We start from the raw sequence: 25,812 nt of genomic DNA, 5'->3' as shown, positions 1-25,812 counted from the left end.
ACACACATAGCCCGCTTCCAGGCCATGCAGCAAACCATGCAGTAAGCCTCCCTTGCCCTACAACCAGCCTTTAGTCACTGCACAAGGCATGGCCTTGCAGCCAACTGAGTCAGGGCCCGTTTTTGGCTCCAGCATGCTCACAGCAGTAGGCCCTACCACAACAGAAAGGCTCATGCAACCCACATAAGGACACCCCTCAACTACACAGCTCTGGTGACCAGAGGGAACAAGGATACTGGGTCCATGGGACATCTCCTACATGAGCTGCTTCTACAAGATCAGACAGTGTAACCAACCTATTTAACACATGGAAATAAACAAAGAGAACTGGGCAAAATAAGGAGACACAGGAATATGTTCCAAACAAAGGAACAACGCATAACCTGCTGGCATACACACTGAGGAAACCAGAATTGAAAGAGACACGTGTACCCCAATGTTCATCGCAGCACTGTTTATAATAGCCAGGACATGGAAGCAGCCTAGATGCCCATCAGCAGATGAATGGATGAGGAAGCTGTGGTACATATACACAATGGAATATTACTCAGCCATTAAAAAGAATACATTCGAATCAGTTCTAATGAGGTGGATTAAACTGGAGCCTATTATACAGAGTGAAGTAAGCCAGAAAGAAAAACACCAATACAGTATACTAACACATATATATGGAATTTAGTAAATTGGTAAAGATAACCCTGTATGCGAGATAGCAAAAGAGACACACATATAGAACAGTATTATGGACTCTATGGGAGAGGGTGAGGGCAGGATGATATGGGAGAATGCCATTGAAGCATGTAAATTATCATATGTGAAATGAATCGCCAGTCCAGTTTCGATGCATCATACAGGGTGCTTGGGGCTGGTGCACCGGGATGACCCAGAGGGATGGGATGGGGAGGGAAGTGGGAGGGGGGTTCTGGAAGGGGAAAACATGTACACCCATGGTAGATTCATGTCAATGTATGGCAGACACCACTACAATATTGTAAAGTTAAAAAACAGATAAATAAACTAATTAAAAAAAAACACATAACCTCAGAAAAAGAACTAAACAAAGTAGAAGTAAGCAATCTAGCCAACAGAGAGTTCAAGATAAAGATCATAAAGATGCTCAGTGAATTCAGGAGAAGAACGAATGAATATAGTGGAAATTTCAACAGAGCTATAAAAAAATAATAACCGGGGGTGAAGAATATAATAACTGAAGTAAAAATTGCACTAGAAAGAAAACAGTAGATTGGATGATACAGAGGAATGGATCAGCAACCTTATGGAACACAGTAGTAAAAATCACTTAAGTTGAAGAGAAAAAAGCAAAAAGCAAAAAAAAAAAAAAAAGTTTAAGAGACCTCTGGGACAGTATCAAGCATACTAACATTTGTAAATAGGGGACCTAGATGGAGAAGAGAAAAAGGGGCATGGCACTTACTTGAAGAAATAATAACTGAAAATGTCACTAACCTGGGAGAAGAAACCAGACATTCAGGTCCAGGAAGCACAGAGTGTCCCAAACAGGATTAACCACAAAAGGTCCATTCCATGACAAATTAATTAAAATGCCAAAAATTAAAGATAAAGAGAGAATCTTAAAGAAAAAAGAGAACAGCAACTAATTATGTACAAGGGAACTACCATAAGACCATCAGTTAACTTTTCAACAGAAACTGTACAGAGCAGAAAGGAGTGACACAATACATTCAAAGTGATGAAAGGGAAAAATGTACAACCAAGAATATTCTACTTGGTAGGGCTATCATTCATATTTGAAAGAGAGATAAAGAGTTTTGCAGACAAGTAAAACTAAGAGAGTTCAGTGCTACTAAACTGGCTTTACACGAATGTTAAAGGGACTTCTCTAAGAGAAAAGGCCACAACTATAAGTACAAAAATTATGCAAGGAAAAATCTCACTGTAAAGACAGATACATAGTAAAGGTAGAAGATCAACCACTTATAAAGTCAGCAGGATAGAAGATTAAAGGATAAAAGCAGTAAAATTATATATATTCACAATGAGGAGTTAAGGGGTATAGAAAACAAAAAGATGTAAAACAGCTGACATCAACATGTAAAATGTGTGCGTGTAAGGGGAAAGACGAAGGGTTGTTAGAATGCATTCAAACCCAGGAGATTATTAACTTAAAATAATCATGTGTATATATATATATATATATATATATATATATGGTTATATGAACCTCATGGTAACCACAAACCTATAAAATATACTCATACAAAAAAGAGAAAGGAATCCAAACATAACACTAAAAACAGTAATCAAATCAAAGGGAAGAGTCTAAGAGAAGAATGAAAAAAAAAAAGAACTATAAACACAACATGAAAAAAATGAACAAAATGCCTATAAGTACATACCTATCAATAATTATTTCAATGTAAATGTACTAAATGTCCCAATCAAATGATGGAAAGTGGTTTAATGGATAGAAATCAGGACCCATATAAATGCTGCCTACAAGAGATTCACTTCAGATTTAAAGACACAGACTGAAAGTGAAGGGATGGAAAAAGGTATTCCATGCAAATGGAAACAAGCCAGGGTAGAAATACTTACATCAGGAAAAGTAGATATTAAAACAAAGACTGTAACGAGACAAAGAAGGACATTATATAATGATGAAGCCTATAAATAAACATATGCTTCTGTGGTTAGTCTGTGACAAAGGAGGCAAGGATTACAATGGGAAGATAGCCTTTTTAATAAATGGTGTTGTGAAAACTGGACAGCTCCATGTAAGATAATCAAAGTGGACTACTTTCTCACATCATATCCAAAAATAATACATACAATGTATTAAATACTTAAATACAAGACCTGAAACTATAACACTCCTAGAATAAAACATAAACACTATGCTCTTTTGGCATCAATCTTAGTAACTTTTTTTTTTTGTATCTGTTTCTTCATGTAAGAGAAACAAAAAGAAAAATAAACAAATGAGACTACAACAAACTAAACTTTTTGCATAGTGAAGGAAACTATCAACAAATTGTATATCGCAGTACTGATGGGAAAGGATATTTGTGAATAATATATCAGATAAAGGGTTAATATCCAAAATATACAAAATATTCAAACAACTCACATCAAAAAGTTAAGCAACTCAATTAAAAAATGGACAGAGGACCTGAAAAACCTTTTAGGATAGCTAATAGATATGTGAAAAGATGCTCAGCATGACTAATCATTAGGTAAATGCCAATCAAAACCACGAGATAAAACCTCATGCCTATCAGAATGGTTATCATCAAAAAGATAGCAAATAACAAGTGTTCGCAAGGATGTGGAGAAAAGTGAATCCTCATACACTGTTGGTGAAATGGTAAATTGGTGCAGCCATTATGAAAAACAGCATAAGGGAAATTTAACAGAAACTACCATATGATCCAGCAATTTTACTTCTGGATATTTACCCAAAGAAAGTAAAATTACTAATTTGAAAAATTGTATCCACACCAATATTCATTGCAGCATTATTTATAATAGCCAAGATATGAAAGTAACTTATATATCTAAATGTTCATTAGTAGACAAATGGACAAAAAAGATGTGATATATATATATATTCACATATATATTTATATATATATATATTCTGATATATATATATACACACACAGAATATTCCTCAGCCATAGAAAAAAAGAAATTTTGTCATTTTCAACAACATAGATGGATCTAGAGGGAATTATACTAAGTAAAATCATTCAAAGAAAGGCAATATTGTATGTCACATATGCAGAGTCTAAAAAACAAAACAATCAAAACAAAATGAAAATAGGCTCAGATACAGAAAACAAATGGGTTGTTGACCAAAAGGAAGGGATTACAGGGATAGACTAAGTAAAGCAACAGTTAGAACTGGACATGGAACAACAGACTGGTTCCAAATAGGAAAAGGAGTACATCAAGGCTGTATATTGTCACCCTGCTTATTTAACTTATATGCAGAGTACATCATGAGAAACGCTGGGCTGGATGAAGCACAAGCTGGAATCAAGATTGCCAGGAGAAATATCAATAAGCTCAGATATGCAGATGATACCACCCTCATGGTAGAAAGTGAAGAAGAACTAAAGAGCCTCTTGATGAAAGTGAAAGAGGAGAGTGAAAAAGTTGGCTTAAAGCTCAACATTCAGACAACTAAGATCATGGCATCCAGTCCCATCACTTCATGGCAAATAGATGGGGAAATAGTGGAAACAGTGGCTGACTTTATTTTTCTGGGCTCCAAAATCACTGCAGATGGTGATTGCAGCCATGAAATTAAAAGACGCTTACTCCTTGGAAGGAAAGTTATGACCAACCAAGACAGCATATTAAAAAGCAGAGACATTACTTTGCCAACAAAGGTCTGTCTATTCAAGGCTATGGTTTTTCCAGTGGTCATGTATGGATGTGAGAGTTGGACGGTGAAGAAAGCTGAGCACCGAAGAATTGCTGCTTTTGAACTGTGGTGTTGGAGAAGACTCTTGAGAGTCCCATGGACTGCAAGGAGAACCAACCAGTCCATCATGGGGGAGATCAGTCCTGGGTACTTTTTGGAAGGACTGATGTTGAAGCTGAAACTCCAATACTTTGGCCACCTGATGTGAAGAGCTGACTCATTTGAAAAGACCCTGATTCAGCAATAAGTGAACCGTGAACTTCCAGATGTTCAAGCTGGTTTTAGAAAAGGCAGAGAAACCAGAGATCAAATTGCCAACATTCACTGGATCATTGAAAAAGCAAGAGAGTTTCAGAAAAACATCTATTTCTGCTTTATTGACTGTGCCAAAGCCTTTGACTATGTGGATCACAATAAACTGTGGAAAATTCTGATAGAGATGGGAATACCAGACCATCTGACCTGTCTCTTGAGAAACCTGTATGTAGGTCAGGAAGCAACAGTTAGAACTGGACATGGAACAACAGACGGGTTCCAAATAGGAAAAGGAGTCCGTCAAGGCTGTATATTGTCACCCTGCTTATTTAACTTATATGCAGAGTACATCATGAGAAACGCTGGGCTGGAAGAAATACAAGCTGGAATCAAGATTGCCGGGAGAAATATCAATAACCTCAGACGTGCAGATGACACTACCCTTATGGCAGAAAGTGAAGAAGAACTAAAAAGCCTTTTGATGAAAGTGAAAGAGGAGAATGAAAAAGTTGGCTTAAAGCTCAACGTTCAGAAAACTAAGATCATGGCATCTGGTCCCATCACGTCATGGGAAATAGATGGGGAAACAGTGGAAACAGTGGCTGACTTTATTTTTTGGGGCTCCAAAATCACTGCTGATGGTGATTGCAGCCATGAAATTAAAAGACGCTTACTCCTTGGAAGGAAGGTTATGACCAACCTAGATAGCATATTTAAAAGCAGAGACGTTACTTTGCCAACAAAAGTCCGTCTAGTCAAGGCTATGGTTTTTCCAGTGGTCATGTATGGATGTGAGAGTTGGACGGTGAAGAAAGCTGAGCACTGAAGAATTGATGCCTTTGAACTGTGGTGTTGGAGAAGATTCTTGAGAGTCCCTTGGACTGCAAGGAGATCCAACCAGTCCATCCTAAAGGAGATCAGTCCTGGGTGTTCATTGGAAGGACTGATGTTGAAGCTGAAACTCCAATACTTTGGCCACCTCATGCAAAGAGTTGACTCATTGGAAAAGACCCTAATGCTGGGAAGGATTGGGGGCGGGAGGAGAAGGGGACGACAGAGGATGAGATGGTTGGATGGCATCACTGACTCGATGGACATGGGTTTGGGTAAACTCTGGGAGTTGGTGATGGACAGGGAGGCCTGGTGTGCTGCGATTCATGGGGTTGCTAAGAGTCGGACACGACTGAGCAACTGAACCAAACTGAACTGAATAGGTAAAGGGGATTAAGAGGTACAAACATCCAGTTATAAAATAAATAAGGCACAGGAATGTAATATAAGGAATACAGTCAATAATACTGTAATAACTTTGTATGGGACAGATGGTTACTAGACTCATGGTGATCATTTCATAATGTATGCAAGTATCAAATCTCTATGTAGTACAAATGAAACTAACATAATATTGTATGTCAATTATATTTCAGGTAAATAAGGGCTCTGTCACTGGAGGAAAATAACTGCTTGGCTAGGAGAGGAAATGAACATTTATGGTCTATGTAATCCTTATCATAGCACTGTAACGAAATATTTTAGGCTTTAATGATAGGGAAGTTCAAGTTCAGAGAACTGGAAGACAGATAATTTGCTCAAGTGGTAAGTGGCAGACAAAAGTTTCAGACTCAAGTTTACCTGGTTCTAAAGTTGGTGCTCTTCCCTCTGTGCCTGTGATTCTCAGACTTTAACTTCCATCATAACCACCGGGAGGACTAGTTAAGACACCAATTGCTGACTCCACTCCCAGAGTTTCTCTATTAGTAAGTCTGGGCTGGGGTGGGGTAGAGTAATGGTCCCCAAACTTTCTGGCACCACAGAACAGTGTCATGGAAGACAATTTTTCCACAGATGGGGCAGGGGTAGATAGGGATGGCTTCTGGATGATTCAAGTGCATTACATTTATTGTGCACTTTATTTCTATCATTATTACATCAGCTCCACCTCAGATCATCAGGCATTAGATCCTGGAGGTTGGGGACCTCTGGAGTAGAGAATAGGTAGGTGAAGAGGGGAAGGGCCTACAAAGATAAAGGAAAACTGCTCTGCAGAGGAGTACTGTCTACTGTGAACAAATTGCTGACTCCACCCCCCAAGTTTCTCCACTAGTACATCTGAGATGGAGCCCATGAATTTGTACTTATAAGTTCTCAGGTGTTGCCAATGCTGACAGTCAAATAATCATGCTTTGAGAACCATTGCCCTGTGCAGTTATTTCCCACGTCAGCAGCACTGACCTCACCTGAGGGCTTGTTAAAACTGCAGAATCTCAGGCTTCACAGCAGACCCAGTGAGACAGAATCTATATTTTAATAAGGTTCCTAAATAATTCACATGTACATTAAAGTTTGAGAAGCACTCCTACCACATGTCGATTATACACACTGCAGTACATTCTCTGATTGCAGTGAACACAATGTGCCATGAAACTTCTAAAGGATGATTATCAAAACTTGGTTGGTGGGCTCTAGGAAAGCTTTCCAACACAGCTGAGATGGGATCTTAGAGGCTCTGAGGAAGGAGTTTGGTACTTTGAAAGAACTAATAGAAGGCCACAATGGGGGAAGTATAATGAGTCTGGAAAAGCATGAGGGTAAAGAAGCAAATGGAGCCATGCCTTGCAGTCACACTAAGTCATCTGGACTTTATCCAAAGAGTCATGAGAAGGGTGCCCAGTGATCCCCTTAGCCAGCAGTGGGCTGGTAAACTGGCTCTTGGAAAAGAACCTTCATCAGTAGCATCTGCCAATTTCTATGGCATAAGAACTCCAAGCACGGCTGACTGCAAACTGGTTGTGATTTCAGTCGCTAAGTCACGTCCAACCCTTCTGCGACCCCACGGACTGTAGCCCTCCAGGCTCCTCTGTCCATGGGACTTCCCAGGTAACAATATTGGAGTGGATTTCCATTTCCTTCTCCAGGGGATCTTCTTGACCCAGGGATTGAACCTGAGTCTCTAGCACTGCGGGTGAGTTCTTCACCACTGAGCCACCATGGAAGCTTGCCAACTACAAGCTAGTGATGGCTTAACAGCTGGCTCATACAATTCCTCTCATGAGCCTACATGAGTTGGCCCTAGCAAAGCACTGCCTTGGTTTATCCTTGTGTGACCTGAAGCCCTTCATGTTGAGATGGTTCATATATCAAACAGCAGTTACATGGCGTCTGGAAATCAGTAACTTCAATCAACCAGGAATACATAAACTGGCTCTGGCAGATTTGTTCCCAAGTCTGTTTTACCCAAGTCTGTTTTACCTTTGCGAGAGGCTGAGACTTGGGCTTGGAACTCAGCAAGTAGTGAGGTAGCCTCACTTTCTCTTTTCTTGCTTGTCCTGCCACATCCTGCAGCAATGACTGGGTTGGAATTTTCACAGGCATATACGATTCTGGTTCTGTTAGAGAGAACACTGAAATTACAACATGTGAACATTGTTTCCAAAGACATTCAAGGTCTTACCAGGGTGCAGAAGAACACAGAACCAACTTGGGACATTTTCTTCTTAAAAAGCTTGCATACTCTCTGTGGCGCCATGGACTGTAGCCTGCCAGGCTTCTCTGTCCATGGATTTTCCAGGCAAAAATACCGGAGTGGGTTGCCATTTCCTACTCTAGGGGATCTTCTGGATCCAGGGATCGAACCAGTGTCTTCTGCATCTCCTGCACTGGCAGGCAGATTGTTTACCACTAGCACCACCTGGGAATTCCCTTATAGGAATAAAGGCTTTTATTAATTCTACTGTTTGATCTACATTTTACAACAAGAATTTACCTAATAGTTCTCACAACAATCCTATGAGATGAGCAGGGCAGCTGCTATTAGCATCACGTTTTTTAAATAAATGAGAAAAATCAGATTCTAAGAAATTGAGTGACTTGCCTATAAATCAACAAGGTACAGTTCAATAAAATGTTGACTCTCAGAGATTTCTTAAAACTAATGAGTATAAAAATCTTAAGAATTTCTGTTTCAACTAGTAAATTTATAGTTTGAAAAGGAGGTGGAGTTATCACAGATAAATTAAGCCAGGAAATTAAATCCCCAGATCAATAAATTTGGTGAAGGTATGAGCAAAAGTAGATAATCTACATAGCTGCAGTTGTGTGTATTTCTCTAAATATCCAGGCAGTTTAAAAAAATTCTGCTTTAGATCACCTTTTTAAAACATCCTTTCTTGAATTTAAATCATCAAGAGAGGAAAGGGAAGGAAACCAATATCTGAGTGTCCACTGTCTGCAGGCAAGTGCCACATGTATGCTAACCATGCATTGTCTGTATGTATGTCTTCTGCATTGCAGGCAGATTCTTTACCATCTGACCCACCAGGGAAGCCCCAGCATTTCACTAGTTCTCATAAGGTCCTCAAAGCCAACACAGGCCCTTGACCAAGATATTTCCTGAAGCTAACAGGGATGATCCCATCTTATCCGCAGGGTTATAGGTCTGGAAGAATCAGAATTTTTAACCTCTCTGGCCATGTCCCTGCCACATGGATATAGCTCATTCTTTGTAGGAGGGAACAAAACCATACAGGGGCAAGTAGGGATGTGACAACATGGAGAATGCCCAGAAAGACAGGCAGTCAGATGTAAACACTCTCTTGAAAAGCTTGAGTGAATGCATCCAGTCATCCCTGGGCTAGCACCATGGCTACTTTTCTTTGGTTTGCTTTTGAGCATCAACAAGCACCATCCCATCCCGTGTTTTGTTGTTGTTCAATGAGTTTGAGTTTCAGTTCTCAAACTGAAGAGTCCTTACTAAGTCCACAAGGAACACACTCCCGATAGTGTGACATAATAGAAGATGTTTCTTGGTCTCTGCCCCTGGTTCCTGGCACAGTGTTCCCAAATCTCTTTTAATTTCCTAAGTGATAAGAGTACCAGGAGCATCTTTTAATATTTGGTCCTTGATCCTGATTCCTGATACAGAGCTCCTAAATCCCTTGGAATTTCTTGGGTGATAGGAGTTTCTTCTGATCTGAATGAAGTGACTTTTGGTGGGCTCCTGGATAGCTTCAGGATGGGGCCTAGTCATCAGGAAAACCAAGCCATGATGAGAAGCTTGGAAATTTCAGCCCCACTTCTCATCCTCTGGGAAGAAGAGGGGATACAGAGATGGAGTTAATTATGTCCACATGATGAAGTCTCCACAAAAATCCTACAGCATGGAGTTTGGAGAGTTTCCAAGTTGGTGAGCACATGCCAGGAGGGTGGTGCACCACAGTTCCACAGGACAGAAGCTACTGTGCTAAAGCCTTCCAGACCTGGCCCTGTGTACCTCTTCCTATGTCTGTTCATCTGTGCCATTTATCATGCCCCTTATTATATAATAATATCTGAATTCTGTGAATTGTTCTAGCAAATCAGGGAACCATAAGAGGAGGTCATGGGAACTCCACTTTATAGCTGACTGGTTAGAAGCACAAGTGACAATCTGGACCTGCAATTAGCATCTGAAGTAGGTGATGGGCAGCCTTGTGAGACCATGCCTTGAACTTATACAGTCTGTGCTACTCTGGTTAGTTTCAGAATTGAATTGTAGGACACCCAGCTGATGTTGTAGAATTGCCTGGTGTGATAAAAGTTCACACGTATCTGGTCACAGAAGTGCTCTGTACGAGTTGTGAGTTTTTCCTACACAACCACCTAGTGTGTCCCAAATTCATCTGTGCATCTTAATCCTCTGGGATGACTCTGGGAAAATAGAGATTCTCTAGCCACATACCAGATAAGCTGTATTTCAGGCCAGAACAGAATCAGAATCTCCAGTGATGGAGATCAGTGATCAGTGTTCTAATATATTTACTCTCTTTTGTCACTATTGCCTACATAGACAACAATCATGATGGCCTGATGCATCTTTTTGTTTGTATTTCTTACCATATGCGTATTTCTATCTTATAGGAATGCATTTTATCAGTCTGATGGGTACCAAACAATCGCTCATACTATTATTATTAATAGTAAATTTCTTATGAGTTAGGCACTGCTGTAAGCATTCTACATATATTAAATTTAATCCTCCCAACACTATGATGTATATATCATTATATCTCCTTTATAGAAGAGAAAACAGGAAGATATAGAGAGGTTAAAGAGCATGCCACTGGGACTTTGGTCCAGTGGTTAGAATTCCACACTTCCACTGCAGGGGGCATCGGTTCAATCCCTGGAAGAGGAACTAAGATCCTCTAAGCCTTGTAGCTTGACTAAAAATAAATAAATAAATGATAAAAAAAATTAAAGAGTGGATATATGTTATGTAGGGCTTCCCTGGTGGCTCAGATGGTAAAGAGTCTGCCTGCAATGCAGGAGACATGGGTTCAATCCCTGGGTTGGGAGGATCCCCTGAAGAAGGGAATGGCAACCCACTCCAGTATTCTTGCCTGGGAAATCCCATGGACAGAGGATTCTGGCGGGCTATAGTCCATGGGGTTGCAAAGAGTCAGACACAACTGAGGGACTAACACTTTCATCTTCATATGTATATGTATAACTGATTCACTTTGCTATACACCTGAAACTAACATAACATTATAAATCAACTACACTCCAATAAAAAATTTTTAAAAAAGAGCACACTCACTGTAGCATAGTTATTATATGAGGAGTGAGGTACAGCCTTAACATAGTTATTATATAAGTCATATTAGATACATATCATTATATAAGACATTATATAATTATATATTATCTAAGTCATGGTCAGTATATAAGTCATAGTTATCATATAAGGACTTAGGTAGAGCCTTAGCTCTGCTTTTTACGTGTGTTTCAGTCGCTCAGTCGTATTCGACTTTTTGTGACCCCCTGGACTGGGGCCTGCCAGGCTCCTCTGTCCATGGAATTCTCCAGGCTAGAATACTGGAGTGGGTAGCCACTCCCTTCTGCAGGGAATGTTTCCAACCCAGGCATCGAACTCAATACCACCTCCCATAATAGATGAATTACTATTCACTGAGCCTACCTAGGGCTTCCCTAGGGATGGGGATAGAATAGGGGATACTTGAGGGGCTTGAAGCAGCAGCTGGTCATCAACTGATACAGAGGAATTTTAGTATTTGAACACCTGGGATGGTCCAACTAGTGGTATCATCTGAAATTATGACCAGACTTCACTCAACTGAAGAACCAATAATGGTTCCCTCCCTGTTTCTATGCTGAAGTCAACCCTAGTATTTATGCACAATAATGTTTTGTTTTTGTTTTTTTACTTCCTCTCAGAGCATGGCTTTATTTACTTCATCTCTGAACATGGCTTCCCTGTAGGTGGGGTGCATTTCTTTGTCCACTGACTCTGAGCTCCATCTCAGGACTTGCTCTGACCCACAAATGTATGTCTAAGTGACTAAGCCAATTCTGAGTGGAGGCTGAGAGGGGCCTCATGGCATCCAGTCACATCAGTTCATGGCAAATAGATGGGGAAACAATGGAAACAGTGACAGACTTTATTTTTTGGGGTTCCAAAATCACTGCAGATGGTTACTGCAGCCATGAAATTAAAAGACGCTTGCTCCTTGGAAGAAAAGCTATGACCAGCCTAGGCATAGGCATATTAAAAAGCAGAGACTACTTTGCTGACAAAGGTCTGTCTAGTCAAAGCTATGGTTTTTCCAGTAGTCGTGTATGGATGTGATAGTTGGAGTATAAAGAAAGCTAAGCGCCGAAGAACTGATGCTTTTGAACTGTGGTGTTCGAGAAAACTCTTGAGAGTCCCATGGATTGCAAGGAGTTCCAACAAGTCCATCCTAAAGGAAATCAGTCCTGAATATTCCTTGGAAGGACTGATACTGAAGCTGAAACTCCAATACTTTGGCCACCTGATGTGAAGAACTGACTCATTGGAAAAGACCCTGATGCTGGGAAAGATTGAAGGTGGGAGGGGAAGGGGTCGACAGAGGATGAGATGGTTGGATGGCATCATCGACTCTATGGACATGAGTTTGAGTAAGCTCTGGGGGTTGGTGATGGACAGGGAAGCCTGGTGTGCTGCAGTCCATGGGGTTGCAAAGAGTCAGACAATGACTGAGCAACTAAACTGAACTGAACTGACTGAGAGGGGCAGCCCTCAGTCCAGCTCTCCTGAGCTCCAACACTTTGCCCTGAAGGCAGCCAGCCACAGACGGAGCGGCCCCTTCAATGCAGGAGTGGAATACACCCAAGCTCTCCCTGCTGCTGCTGGTATGCTGCAAAAAAGCTTAACAACTTCCTCCCTGGAGAAAAACTGCCCTGGTTGGTATACTTCGCACATTTGTGGCATTTGCTGATTTCTCACCGTGGCTGACTCAAGCTCTCAATGTGGTGTCCCTGAACGTGGGGCTGGGATGGGAGAGCGCCATCAGATCTCAGGGGCCTGGTGCCAAGCCCAGAACACGCCTCCTGCAGTCTGGAGCAGGCTGCACAGTCGGCCCACAGCCCCTGAAACTGGTTTATGTCGTCATAGGACTTTTCACAGTGTTATCACAGTGAATGCTGTCAAGTTCATTTTTATTTCATCAAATCCAAATCTCCTCTAGCTGATTCTACTGTATTTTCCAAGCATTTCTTGTACTATTACCAAAAAGAATAATCTACTTACATTTGTTTCCAGTTCATTTCTACTCAAGCTTTGAACACATTCTTTCCTTTCCTTTTTTCAGTACAAAATACTGTTTTCTGTTCCCTACATCTGGAGGGCGGTATAATAAACTACAGAGAATTCAGAGTCAAAAAACTCATTTTCTGGCCTTGGCAGAGTCCCAGATTTTCAATGTTGCTTGACTGTCTCTAGGTTTCAGTTTCCTCAAGTGAAATGAGGGTTGTCTCAGGTGATTCCACTTTAAATCTTAAAATCTATGCAACTCTATTTATTCTTTAAGACTACCTCCCCCACAAAACTTTCCACTCTGCTTGTGTTAATCTCTTCCTACTCTTAACTTCTTTAAACTTTATTGTTTACATTAAAATTTAATTTACCACGTATAGTGGAATCACATTATTGTCTCTATTAGTTCAAGTATTTCAGTATGTAGGGGTGCTGGAAGAAAAGCTATGACAAACCTAGACAGCATATTAAAAAGTAGAGACATGACTTTGCTAACAAAGGTCCATATAGTCAAAGCCATGTTTTTTTTTCGGTAGTCATGTATGGATGTGAGAGCTGAACCATAAAGAATACTGAGTGCAAAGAATTGATGCTTTTGAACTGTGGTGTTGGAGAAGACTCTCGGGAGTCCCTTGGACTGCAAGGAGATCAAACCAGTCAATCCTAAAGGAAATCAACGCTGAATAATCATTGGAAGGACTGATGCTGAAGCTGAAGCTCCAATACTTTGGCCATCTGATGCGAAGAGCTGACTCATTTGAAAAGGCCCTGATGCTGGGAAAGATTGACGGCAGGAGGAGAAGGGGACGACAGAGGATGAGATAGTTGGATGACATCACTGACTCAGTGGACATGAGTTTGAGCAAGCTCTGGGAGATGGTGAAGGACAGGGAAGCCTGGCGTGCTGCAGTGGATGGGATCTCAAAGAGTCCAACATGACTGAGTGACTGAACAACAACAAAAGGGGTGCTATAGGTGTTTCTCTAATTTCAAAACACTTTTTTCCTCCTTCACGCACTCCCATTCTTTTGAAGCTCATGCCATCAGACTATTTTATTATTAATAATACCTATGACATCTCCAAGTCATTGTCAATCACTGACTACCTCAAACATTCCCTTGATTCACTGCAGTTTCAACACCTTAGTTGGTCTTCCCCTTCATCTCTCTTGGTGACATCCCCAGATAACTCTGTCCTCTCTGATTTTTCCATCACCCCGTTTCTTCATCTTTTCCTCTTCTCCACCTCAGAAACTCCCATGGTAATATCTTTGCCCTTGCCAACACCAATCATTTCACCACTTTCCAAATCTCTGTTTTAAGCTTCTCTCTCTAGATCACCATCCTCCTACTATTTTAGCTTATTACTCTGTCATGTCTGCAGAGCATTTATTTGACCTCTTGAGAACTCCAGTCAACAGACACTGTCACTTTAAACAATCAGTCATGTCTTCTTGCTTTGCTTTCCTGTTTCTCTGGAATGGGTTTTCTATGCTCTCATGACATCCACTCCTTTGACGTCACACTCATTCACCTTCCCAATACCCAACCACAACCTACCTGCCCATGTATCTGTATTCTTTCTCCTCTCTCCTGCCACTGTGGATGAGGTGACCCTACTCACACCCAAGGTCAACTCTGCCATTCAGTTCAGTTCAGTCACCCCATCGTGTCCGACTCTTTGTGACCCCATGCACTGCAGCACGCCAGGCTTCCCTGTCAATCACCAACTCACTCAAACTCATGTCCATCGAGTTGGTGATGCCATCCAACCACCTCATCCTCTGTCGTCCCCTTCTCCTCCTGCCTTCAATCTTTCCCAGCATCAGGGTCTTTTCAAATGAGTCAGCTCTTTGCATCAGGTGGCCAAAGTATTGGAGTTTCAGCTTCAACATCAGTCCTTCCAATGAACACCCAGGACTGATCTCCCCCAGGATGGACTGGTTGGATCTCCTTGCAGTCCAAGGGACTCTCAAGAGTCTTCTCCAACACCACAGTTCAAAAGCATCAGTTCTTTGGTGCTTAGCTTTCTTTATAGTCCAACTATCACATCCACACATGACTACTAGAAAAACCATAGCTTTGACTCAGAGTCTGCCCCAAAGGTCATGGTGTCTCACCTTTTTTAACACTTTGCTGTCCTGCAATTATGTTCCCTTCTCCTGCATCATAAGTTCTCTCTTGCCGCAGGATTATCATTTAGCAAATCAACATGTTCTACTAGTATGTCTAATTTAAAAAAAATTTTACTTGGCTGTGCTGGATCTTAGTTGCAGCACACAGGATCTTCATTACCATATATGGGATCTTTAATTGAGGCAAGTAAACTCTTAGTTCTGGCATGTGGGATCTAGCTCCCTGACCGGGGATCACACCTGATTGCTGCATTGGGAACATGGAGTCTTAGCCACTGGGCAACCAGGGAAGTCCCTACTGTGTCTAATTTAAAACAAAACCAAAAACCTCTCACTTAGTAACACAGCTCCCTCCACCTGCAGTCTCTCTTCTTTATTTTTTCAACAAAATTCTTGGTTACAGCTATCCATTCCTGCTGCTGCTGTTGATTCCTCCTTAGCCATTCCATACATAGTGGCTCCAGCTGGCTTCCGTCTCCTCTGTGCCTTGGGGTGTTCTTGTCTAGATCACCAGTGACCATGATCGTATCCAATTCCACGGTTATTTTTCTTATCTTACTCAATTTTCAGGGGCATTTAATATATTCAAAACACTCAGTGGTTTTCACACTCCCATTTTCCACGTATTTTGCTGCCTTTTTCTTCTTAGTTGCCTTTACTGGCTCCTCCCCTGCCTGATTTTACATTCCAGAGTTTGCGGTAGGGCAGTGGTTGTCAACGCATGATCCTGTATCAGTGACATCGGCACCACCTGGAAACTTGTTGCAACTACCAATTCTCAGCCTCATAACCGGTCACATTAGTTAACCCAGGAATCCCCTTGAGTCTTCTTCTGTTTCAGCTCCATGTCCAATCAACAAGCAAGCCCTGCTGGCTCTACCTCTGATACACACACACACACACATACATATATACACTGGATATATTTCCAATTAATTTGCTTCTCACCACCTCCAGGTCTCTGTCCACACTCACAAATATCCTCTGTTGCTTCCTCCCTGCTTCCATTTTCTCCAGTCCTCCCCTTTCCCTTCTCACGACCTATTGTCCACACAGTTGCCAGAGGGATCGTTTTAAAACATAAGCTTGTCATGTAATGACCCTGCTGCTCAAAACCTTCTGGTGGGGTTTGACTACAACTCCTCTTAGAATGATAGCTCAGTAAAGAATCTACCTGCAAAGCAGGAGACCCCAGTTTGATTCCTAGGTCAGGAAGACCTGCTGGAGAAGGGATAGGCTACCCACTCCAGTATTCCTGGGCTTCCCTTGTGGCTCAGCTGGTAAAGAATCCGCCTGTAATACGGGAGACCTGGGTTGGATCCCTGGGCTGGGAAAATCCCCTGGAGAAAGGAAAGGCTACCCACTCCAGTATTCTGGCCTAGTGAATTTCGTGGACTGTATAGTCCATGGGGTTGCAAAGAGTCGGACATGACTGAGCCACTTTCACTTTCACCTCTTAGAACAAAACTCAAAACTCCTCACAGGATCTTACTGCTGCCCCTCTCTCTGATCTCATCTTCCTCTGATTGTTCCAATGCCCATTTTCTTCTAGGTCCATGCCTTCTTTTTATTTCTATTTCTTCTCCTCTCAGGGCCTTCGTGTTTGCTGTTCCCACTACCTGGAATATTCCTTTCCCCCAGTCTTTGCATGGCTGCCTCCTTCTTGTCTCTGTTGTCTCAGCTCAAATGTCCCTTCACAGAAGGGCCTTCTAACCCTCTAACTGAGTGGTATCTCTCTCCTCAGATACTCTCCATACATTATACTGTTACATTATGTGACATCACTTAATATCATCTGAACTTTTTATTTGTTTATTTATTGTCTAGGTCTGCTCATAGTATGTTCAGCTGCATATGACGTTGGCTTCTTAATTGCTGTATTCCCATGCCTAAAACAGTGCCTGACATTGAGTAAGTGAGGTGAAAGTCACTCAGTCGTGTCTTACTCTTTGCCAGTCCCTGGACAGTAGCCTGCCAGTCTCCTCTGTCCATGGAATTCTCCAGGCAAGAATACTGGAGTGGGTTGCCATTCCTGTCTCCAGGGGGCAATGAATAAGTCACCTCCTAAATGAACAAGCCTCACAGGAGACATAAGATTAGAGTCAGGAAAGCAAAAGGGCTTGCATAAAGTAAATCTCTTAGTTCTGACTCATAAATGAAGCAAGAGTTGCTTATGTAAGAGGTAACTAAGATCCATCAACTGATACTCACCTCACTTTCAAAATGGAACATGCTCACAGGAATCAGGGACTGCAAATTTATCTATACAATTTAAATTATTCCTCCTTCCTTCCTTTCCTTTCTCCCTCCCTCTCTTTCTCCCTTCCTTTCTTTCTTTCCCAATCATATTTAGTTTATCTAACTTCAGTGTAATGTGACTCCACAGGAACTAGATATTATTCTGTAGTATTCCATACTTGAGTTTCTGCTACCCCAATAAGATGACACGTTGTGTAAGACAGATGTTTCTCTTCCACCACCTGCAGGCCAAAGAAGTATTGAAATCATAGGTAAACCTAAGTCCAACTACCAAGCCACTCGTGGCTCAACAAAGCTACTCGGTTCTTGACTTTCAGTAAATCACACAAACTCTTAGAACCACGAGGCATAAAATAACACATGAATCAAAATAAATTGAAGAAATAAAATAATGAATCTCAAAAATTTGTCACTTCTTTTCTTCAATCTTGGACTTGTAGTCATTCTCAAAATATTTTTTGAGATACTCTGATGTGCTAAGAAGCCTTACAAAGTCCCACACGTTCACGATCCATGACCCACTAGGATTTTTGCTATAACTGCCAACCATGCCCTCAGGGCCATCTCCCGTACTCCAAAAAGATATGATGTTCAGTTTTGAGAAGCAATGAGATAAAGCAATAGACTGCCATACCTTTGACAGATACTGCTAAATTTTCAGTTTGCTTTTGGCTAGCAGGCTCCTTGGTATCCTCAAGGTTCTCTGATTTTGAAACACCAATTATATCTGAGGATTCCTGTTTTGAAACTTTATTTTTCTGGGAATCTGAAATAAAAACCCCAAACAAATAATTTAAAGTGATATTTTGGACAATGATACAATGACTACCAATGTTTGTATTACAATGAACAAGGTGCTTTTCCCCCACCCTCTTTAAAGAGAGTAAATGGAAGCAAGCCATTAAGGGCCAGGATTTTTCATCTATGATACAATGTTTGCCATTAACACAGGACAGGGTCTGTAAGACTCACTCCCAAGGAGCTAGTTGGTTCTTTCTGGGCCTTATGACCATAGAGTAGTTGTTATCTTGAGTTATGAAACAGAGACCAGGTAATTTAACCTACTTTTACCTGGCAAGAGTAACTGAATGGTCATTTCTTTTTTAAAAAAGTTTCCAATCTTAAGTCCATTTATTATTCTGAAAATGTAGCTCTGTATTAAAATGTGCTCTAAGAAATCAACGCAATATGAAACAAATTTTAAATATATATATTTCAAGGACTGGAGATGCAAATACATTTCAACTTGTGTGTGTGCCAACCCTAGTTAAATGGTGGCAACTGCCTGAAGGACCATGCTGAAAATATTGTGGCCTTGGCCCCCTTTCAATAGAAAAATAGGCTTGACTGGTTAGTGTCATCTGCCCAGGGTGCCTTCATCCCTGACTGGGCTCCATCACATCTAAGAGTTCTGTTCCAGCCTTAATCTTTGCTTTGCAAATGCTGTGGTAATTAGGTGTTCTCCTTGGCTGTCCTCATTCCAGGCAGCTGAGCTCATGGTCTTGCATTGTACAGCATAAAATCCCTCTGCCTGGTTATTTTAACTACCAAGTTTATTCAAGAGAAGAACTAAATTTCATTTCATCCCTAAATTCTTCAACATGCATCTCCTGAAATGAAGACATGTCCACTACATGTTTACAACACCATCACCATATCCAAGAAAACTTACAGTAATCCCACAATACCCTTTCATACAGTCCCTAAATCAGACTCAACCAATCGCTCCAAAACATCTTCCATAGCTGTTTCTTTCTCAATCCAGCATCTAAAATGTATGTATTACAAGTATTTTTCATGTCTCTTTTGTCTCTTTTAATATAGAACAATCACCTCATCTTTTAACATTTTTAAAATGATATTGACTTCTTTGAAGAGTTTGTCAGTTGTCTTATAGAATGTCTACATTCTGGATGTCTTGGCTTTTTGACAAAATTCAGGTTAAAGATTTTTGGCAAGAATTCTACACAGGTAGGTCCTAGGAACTCTGTATTGTGCTATATGAGAAAACACTTCATGCTAGGTGGTCTTGCACTTGGTAGGAGCTTGATCACCTGGTTAGGGTTGAAATGCCATCTTTCTCCATTCATTCACCTTATAATTAGTAGGCAATATGCAAGGTGATACTTTGAGACCACATGAATCCCCCATTCTCCAACAACCTTTCAATACTCCCATGATTTTTATATTTAGTCAGGTCTTCTTAATACTTTTAGGTAAATTTTAAGCATACAGGATGAAAACTAAATTTTATTTACAGCTTAGCTTCCTCATATAACTCAGCCAAATCTATAATACACAGGTCACAGTGGGTTATATCATTAGCTATTACTGAGACAAAAAGCGGTAGGAAACTGGCTATGTTCTACATGAACAGGAATAAGAGCTACATGAACACACACCTGGAGGAAGATTGGATGTATCTTGAGCAGTTTCTTTGCTTGCATCCTCATCTTTCTTTGTAAAAGGAGGCAAGTTTTTGGAAAGGGTGTCCAGATAATTAAACTTAAAGGAAAAACCAAAGACTTATTTTAGACTTAACTCACGGCCAAAAGGCAACTGCTACAAGCACACTGAGTTGGTGAGCAATGATAAAAGTATGTTTTTTAAGGCCCTGGGCAAAAGGTTTGTAAACTACAAGTTTTTCAAGAGACTAACTTAATTCTAGATTTTGTTCCCCATAATTTCCCATACTTTCTTGTCAGGCCACCTGTGGTAAATATAGCATTTGGCATTTTCACAGAAGCACAGGGAGTTCTGAACACATGACAATACTCCTTTTGGTTTAGAGTTTCAAGATTTCATAGAAGAGGTGAGGCATGTGCTCCTTCCATGGACTTCCCAGAACTCATAATCTCTTAGTGTTGTCTTAGCAGCTGATGAGTGAGGACATTTTAATAGAACAAAACCTTCAAAATGGGATTTATCCCTATCATCATTAGGGAAAACTCAATCCCCCAAAAGGGCTTAAAATAGAGGTGGGAGAATGTAATTAATAGCGCTAATGCAAGGCAGGGAGGTGGAGCTATAGTAATACATTGGCAAAGAACTTCCCTCTCATATGCTTGTGAAAACATGGACTTGAAGAGTATGGGCTAGTCAGTTGGGTTGATGGTTGAAGCAGGGAAGAAATGACATCACGATAGGTAGGTTACATTAACAGCATAGGCATTGTATCAATTCTTATGAGGACTCATTCAATTACATTCAATTACCTGAGACTGATAAAGCTTGCTCAGTTCAGATTTGAAGTAGGGCGATATTACTTTGCTTCTAATTTCCTTTAGATAGTTCTGTGTTTTTTCAATTTCCTTCCTGGTAGATATGTCCATAATGATGCAAAAGATGACAAAGAATATTTTAAAATGTTATTTGCTTGTGTTTCAGCTCTAAATCCCACAGAAAATGCAGATCCCTAACAGTAAAACTGATAAGAATTAACTCAGGCATTTTTTTCTGTCAAATTGTTTTAGTTCATTTTCTGCTTCTTCTAGAATCAGTCACATTTCCTACATGGAAAATTAGACTTTCATGTAAGCTAGGAAATAATGACACCAGCTTGTAGTTTGGTTTTACAGTTGATCTCAGAAGGCTACAAACCACATGTTGACCTTTTTGCCTGTCTTTCCAGTTCTCTGAAGTTTAGTTAGATTCTACTGATTTCCAAGATTTCAGTAGCAATGATAATAAACATGGAAACTTGGGGAAGGAATGGCTTATGAATAATAAGATTAATGATCACAAAATAAAATAAAAACAATCACAATAATCCTGCTAGCCATCTTTCCAATATTAGAACCTGTATTGGGGGAAGGCAATGGTCTAACTTAAAAAGCTAAAAATTATATTTCCCAGCCTTCCTTAAATATACGGATAGCCAATAAGATGTAAACTGAAGTCACTGGGTAGGACTTCAGAAAGCTTTCAGAGAGGGCTCAGTTGGAAGGTTTTCCCTTTGTCCTTGCCTCAACTCTTTTCCTCCTATTTAGAATATGAGTGAAACGGCTGTAGTTGCAGCAGTTACCTTGCAACTATGAAGCAAACCTGAGGATGGAAATCACTTGCCAAGAATGATGAAACAGAAAAAAGAAAAGAATCTTAGATCCTGGTGGTGTTGTGGCACTGCTTGCCAGGGATTGCCTAACTCTGACTTCTCTTACCTTAGGAAAAAGAAACTTCTTTCTTGTAAAAGTACTGATTGGGGGATTGTTTGTTAAATGTAGCTGAATCTAACCCTATCTGAAATAATTTTCATTTTTCAGTGCTTATTGCATGCCAGGAAAACTTTGCAAAGTACTTTACATTTATATTTTATTGGTCAAAAAAAATCAACGCATATAGAAGTTAAATGTGCATGTGAGTTTTAATCGCTAGGTTGTATTTAACTTTTATTGCAACCCCATGCACTGTTGTCTGCCAGGCTCCTCTGTCCATGGCATTTCCCAGGCAAAAATATTGGAGTGGGCTGCCATTTCCTTCTCCAGGGAATCTTCCAAACCCAAGGAAAGAACCCAGGTCTCCTGCACTGCAGGCAGATTCTTTACCTCTGACCCATCAGAGAAGCCCACATAGAAGTTAAGTAATATACACTAAATCACGTCACCAGTAAGAGGTGAAGTCTGAATTAAAACCCAGGTAGTACGCCCTTAAGCCAGTGATCTTGATGAGTGCCCATGCAAGTCAGCTGTTAGTGAACTGACAGGGGTCTTAGACAGTCTAATCATCCTCATTTTATAGATAAGCAAACCGAAATCCTGAAGTCAATTTTACTGAAGTAAGACAGACAGCTGGCATCATACAATCTGCAGATAATCAAATGGAAGCTGATTCTAGGTCTGCTGCCTTTAAGACTAGTGTTTTTTCTCTAATACTAGACAGCCTCTCTAGAAATACTGGCTGAATGAAAACTGTCTTATTAAACAACTTGAATTTCTCATTAAAGTCTCTACTGCCTCAATGGATTCATTCATCAATCTATGGCAGTCTAGCTACTGCTTACCATTCTCTTAAACCTGTTCTCACAAAAGAAATCAATAAACCTTCCAACTGATAAGCCCAAATTCCTCTTTTCATTTTCCTTTCCAATTCTTCCACAGCATCTGTCATTTGGTGATCACCTTCTGTATCCTGGAAACTTTCTCCTTCCTTCACCCTCATTTCCCATCCATTTTCCATGCTGTTAGCCCTTCTCTTTTCTAGGACACATATCTAATTCTGTGTTGCACTTTCTTCTTCAAAAAATTTTGTTGGCTTGCCATTACCTAGCTATGGGTTAAAATTCGAAATGTTAATGTTTCAAAAAAAATTTAAATGTGAATGGATAATGCATGCACGTGTACAGAAGTAGAAAAGAGTACATAATGGAAAGGAAGTTCATCTTACACTGTCCCCTAACCTCTCAATTTACTTCCCCACAGACTCTGTCATCAGGCTCTTAGAAATCCTTTCAGGGATATTCTATAGGACTGTATATATCTTCTAGTTTTATAGGGGGGTGGCCCATGAGACCTAAGGTCTTATCTCACCACTTCTCCAACTCATTCCACAACCCATATGTTTTAATTAAGAAGCATATTCATTCTGGGAGCCATTCTGGAGAGCAGCCATGCAAATGTGTACAATGGTACAATATGTACTATTGTATACCCAATAAATATATCTGGCTTCCTTTCTTCAGGACAAGAGAGCTGGGGTTGGAATCCTCAGCTAAAACTATGTTCTGCATTAAGTTCTAGAATATTTATCAATATATTAGAATTACCAAAGCACTGAGAATACCTGAGAGCTTTCTTGCTTATGACAGAGAGAGGATCTACCTAATGTTCAAATGGGTTTCCTCAAAAGATTACAACATCAGTACACAAACAATGTATGACCATTGGGCAGAAATGTATTAGCAGAGATTTTAAGAACAGTGGGAGCCTAGACGGTAGGACCTTGCAAACCATCCCATCCTAAAATTCTATGACTCTACAAAACTGGGCCTTTCACATGCTTATGTAGACTTCAGGATAGAATTACCTCTTTTGAGCTAACTTTTCTTTCCAGTGCTTTGTTGTCTCTGTGTGCCTGTGTAAAAGGAAAGGAAAAATATGATGAAAAGGGCAATGCTCTCAGCTTACAGACAATAAAAGAAAACCCACCCTTTGAGGATAAATTGTTAACAGCATGGAATATGAAAGGCTGAGAATTCCTAGATATTATCACCCTCAGTATTATACTCTTATCTCCCCATTTCCTCCTCATTTCCTTAATACTGATTGGAACACATTATTGGATCAGCTTACCTCAATTTCTTTTCAAGGAAATCTGTCTCAAGGGTTTCTGGTGGACATTCTGTAGCATTAGCCAAAGACTGCTTAAATAAATCAGTTAGGTGGGCTGCAACTTTAAAAATAGATGGATTTAACTTTTATCCTCACTTCTTGACAGCACAACACACAATCAGCACTCAATTACTCATCTGAGATGCTTTCTAAGAGCCTATATTTAGTCTCTCAAGTGTTTACTAGAATTTCCATGGCCAACTTATAATATCACAGGAAACCAGGTAGCTCTATGAAATATCCCTCTAGAAAACACACATCTTAGAATCAAAATGTAAAATGTCGCAAACTCTTCATCTGTCCCACATCATCAGGGGAGTCAGTGTTCTACCTGAGTCTCTTCACATCTGAAGCACCAAAACTCCCCTAAATTAAATATCTTATTGAAATTGTGTTTTTAAAAAGCTATCTTAGGGTCTGAATCCAAGGATATGAATATAATATGATGGTTGTTTGATAATTTGGGCAGTGATTCTCAGAGGTTATTCCACAACATGGTCTCAGCCAAATGTTAACAGGAGATAAAAAAAGAAAGAAAGGTTCCAAATCCCATGGTTATATGAGTTTAGGAAATACTGATTTATACAAGGTTAAATATGTTTGTTTACTTTAGGACTTTTCTGAACCCTTAATTAGTTCATGTACCTTGTGGCTGTCTAAGAAAATAAGGCATTATGCAGCAGTATCCAAACTTATTTTATCATAAAACTCATTTTTCTCTGGAAAAAGTGCCTTAGGGAGTACTTTGGGGACCAATGACTTAGGATTACTGCTTTTAATGTGTCTGGGCAGCTGTAAACATGCAAGACTGTTGATTCCTGCATCTGTTTGTCTGTTTGAAAAATGTTTGGTTTATCCTTCACTATTGGGCAACTTGTGCATTTACCTGTTCACTGATTGTTCCCTCACATCAGAGGTTAAAAATTCAGATGCTACAATGTAGGGTTACCAGTGTAGGACATCTATTCAAATTTGAATTTCACAGAAGCAATAACAGATTTTTTAGTATAAGCATGCTCCTTGATATTTTGGAACTTGCTCATAATAAAAAAAATATTTGTTGTTTCTCTGAAATTCAAATTTAACTGGGTCTTCTGTATTTTTATTTGTTAAACCTAGCAACCCTAATGTAAGAGGCCACCCACAAAAAGAGTGGCAACAGACTATAAGGACCAGGAGACATTGGGGGCTTTGATGGATTCTTTTGTGCGTGGCAGCCCTGGAGGGGCAGCTGCTAACCATCTTCAGCTACATGTCACTGTATGGTAGAGGAAGACTCAGATATACAAAATAACAGACATAACTGTGCAAGCCAACTCCATGCAGGACACGCAAAACACATCTGTGGGCTGAATGGAGCCCATGGCTGCCAGTTTCTGACTTTTGTCATACAGTCAAAATAGAAAAGAAAACCCCAAACCACAAAAATTCTCCACTGCTTGTCTTCTGTGAACTATGAAACTATATAACCAAGTTGGCTGGGGCTGTATATAGCCCCAAATAAATTGCTTTCCGAAAGTAGACTGCTTGAGTTACAGGTAGTGTAAAACCGGGCAAGGTTTTTGTTATACCTATGTAGTTGCTCCAAAGTTTTGTGTATGTGTCTGTGTGTGTCAGGGGTAGAGTGTTATTTAGTTGACTGCTTCCTTCCTGTATGTTTGCTATGTTCTAAATACAAGTTGAGACTAACTTAAAAGCCAAATGTCAACATTTTTCACTCAACATCTGATAAAAATGAATTTGAGGCAATCACGGTTTTAATACTCTCACAATTTAGACAGGAAAGCATATAAATAAGTCATTACAGTACAACATGGCCAATATGACAACAGAAATATGTATACGCTACTT

The 25,812-nt window shown here is 40.2% G+C and overlaps 1 protein-coding gene across 16 annotated transcripts in view; it reads right to left on the bottom strand.

Annotated features, from left to right (window-relative positions):
• The window catches only part of SPAG17 (sperm associated antigen 17), a 246,713-nt gene that overhangs the window by 22,237 nt on the left and 198,664 nt on the right, over positions 1–25,812 (bottom strand). For 12 of the 16 annotated variants that reach the window (XR_014054585.1, XR_014054589.1, XR_014054587.1 and 9 more), the window contains exons 39-44: positions 23,923–24,022; positions 23,657–23,704; positions 20,851–20,950; positions 20,038–20,140; positions 18,270–18,401; positions 7,916–8,052 (exon numbers count right to left, since the gene is read on the bottom strand). Coding sequence is in view for 8 of the 16 variants with exons in the window: in XM_081492940.1 (XP_081349066.1) it covers positions 7,916–8,052; positions 18,270–18,401; positions 20,038–20,140; positions 20,851–20,950; positions 23,657–23,704; positions 23,923–24,022 (620 nt within the window). In the remaining 8 variants the exon portion in view is untranslated. The remainder of the gene's footprint in view (positions 1–7,915; positions 8,053–18,269; positions 18,402–20,037; positions 20,141–20,850; positions 20,951–23,656; positions 23,705–23,922; positions 24,023–25,812) is intronic. The other 4 variants (XR_014054590.1, XM_081492941.1, XM_081492942.1 and 1 more) reach the window with 1 other exon arrangement.

This window comes from Giraffa tippelskirchi, chromosome 5, assembly GCF_054371585.1.
Source record: "Giraffa tippelskirchi isolate mGirTip1 chromosome 5, T2T-mGirTip1v1.2.pri, whole genome shotgun sequence".
NCBI classification, from domain to species: Eukaryota; Metazoa; Chordata; class Mammalia; order Artiodactyla; family Giraffidae; genus Giraffa; species Giraffa tippelskirchi.
This window is presented reverse-complemented; position numbering and strand designations above follow the sequence as displayed.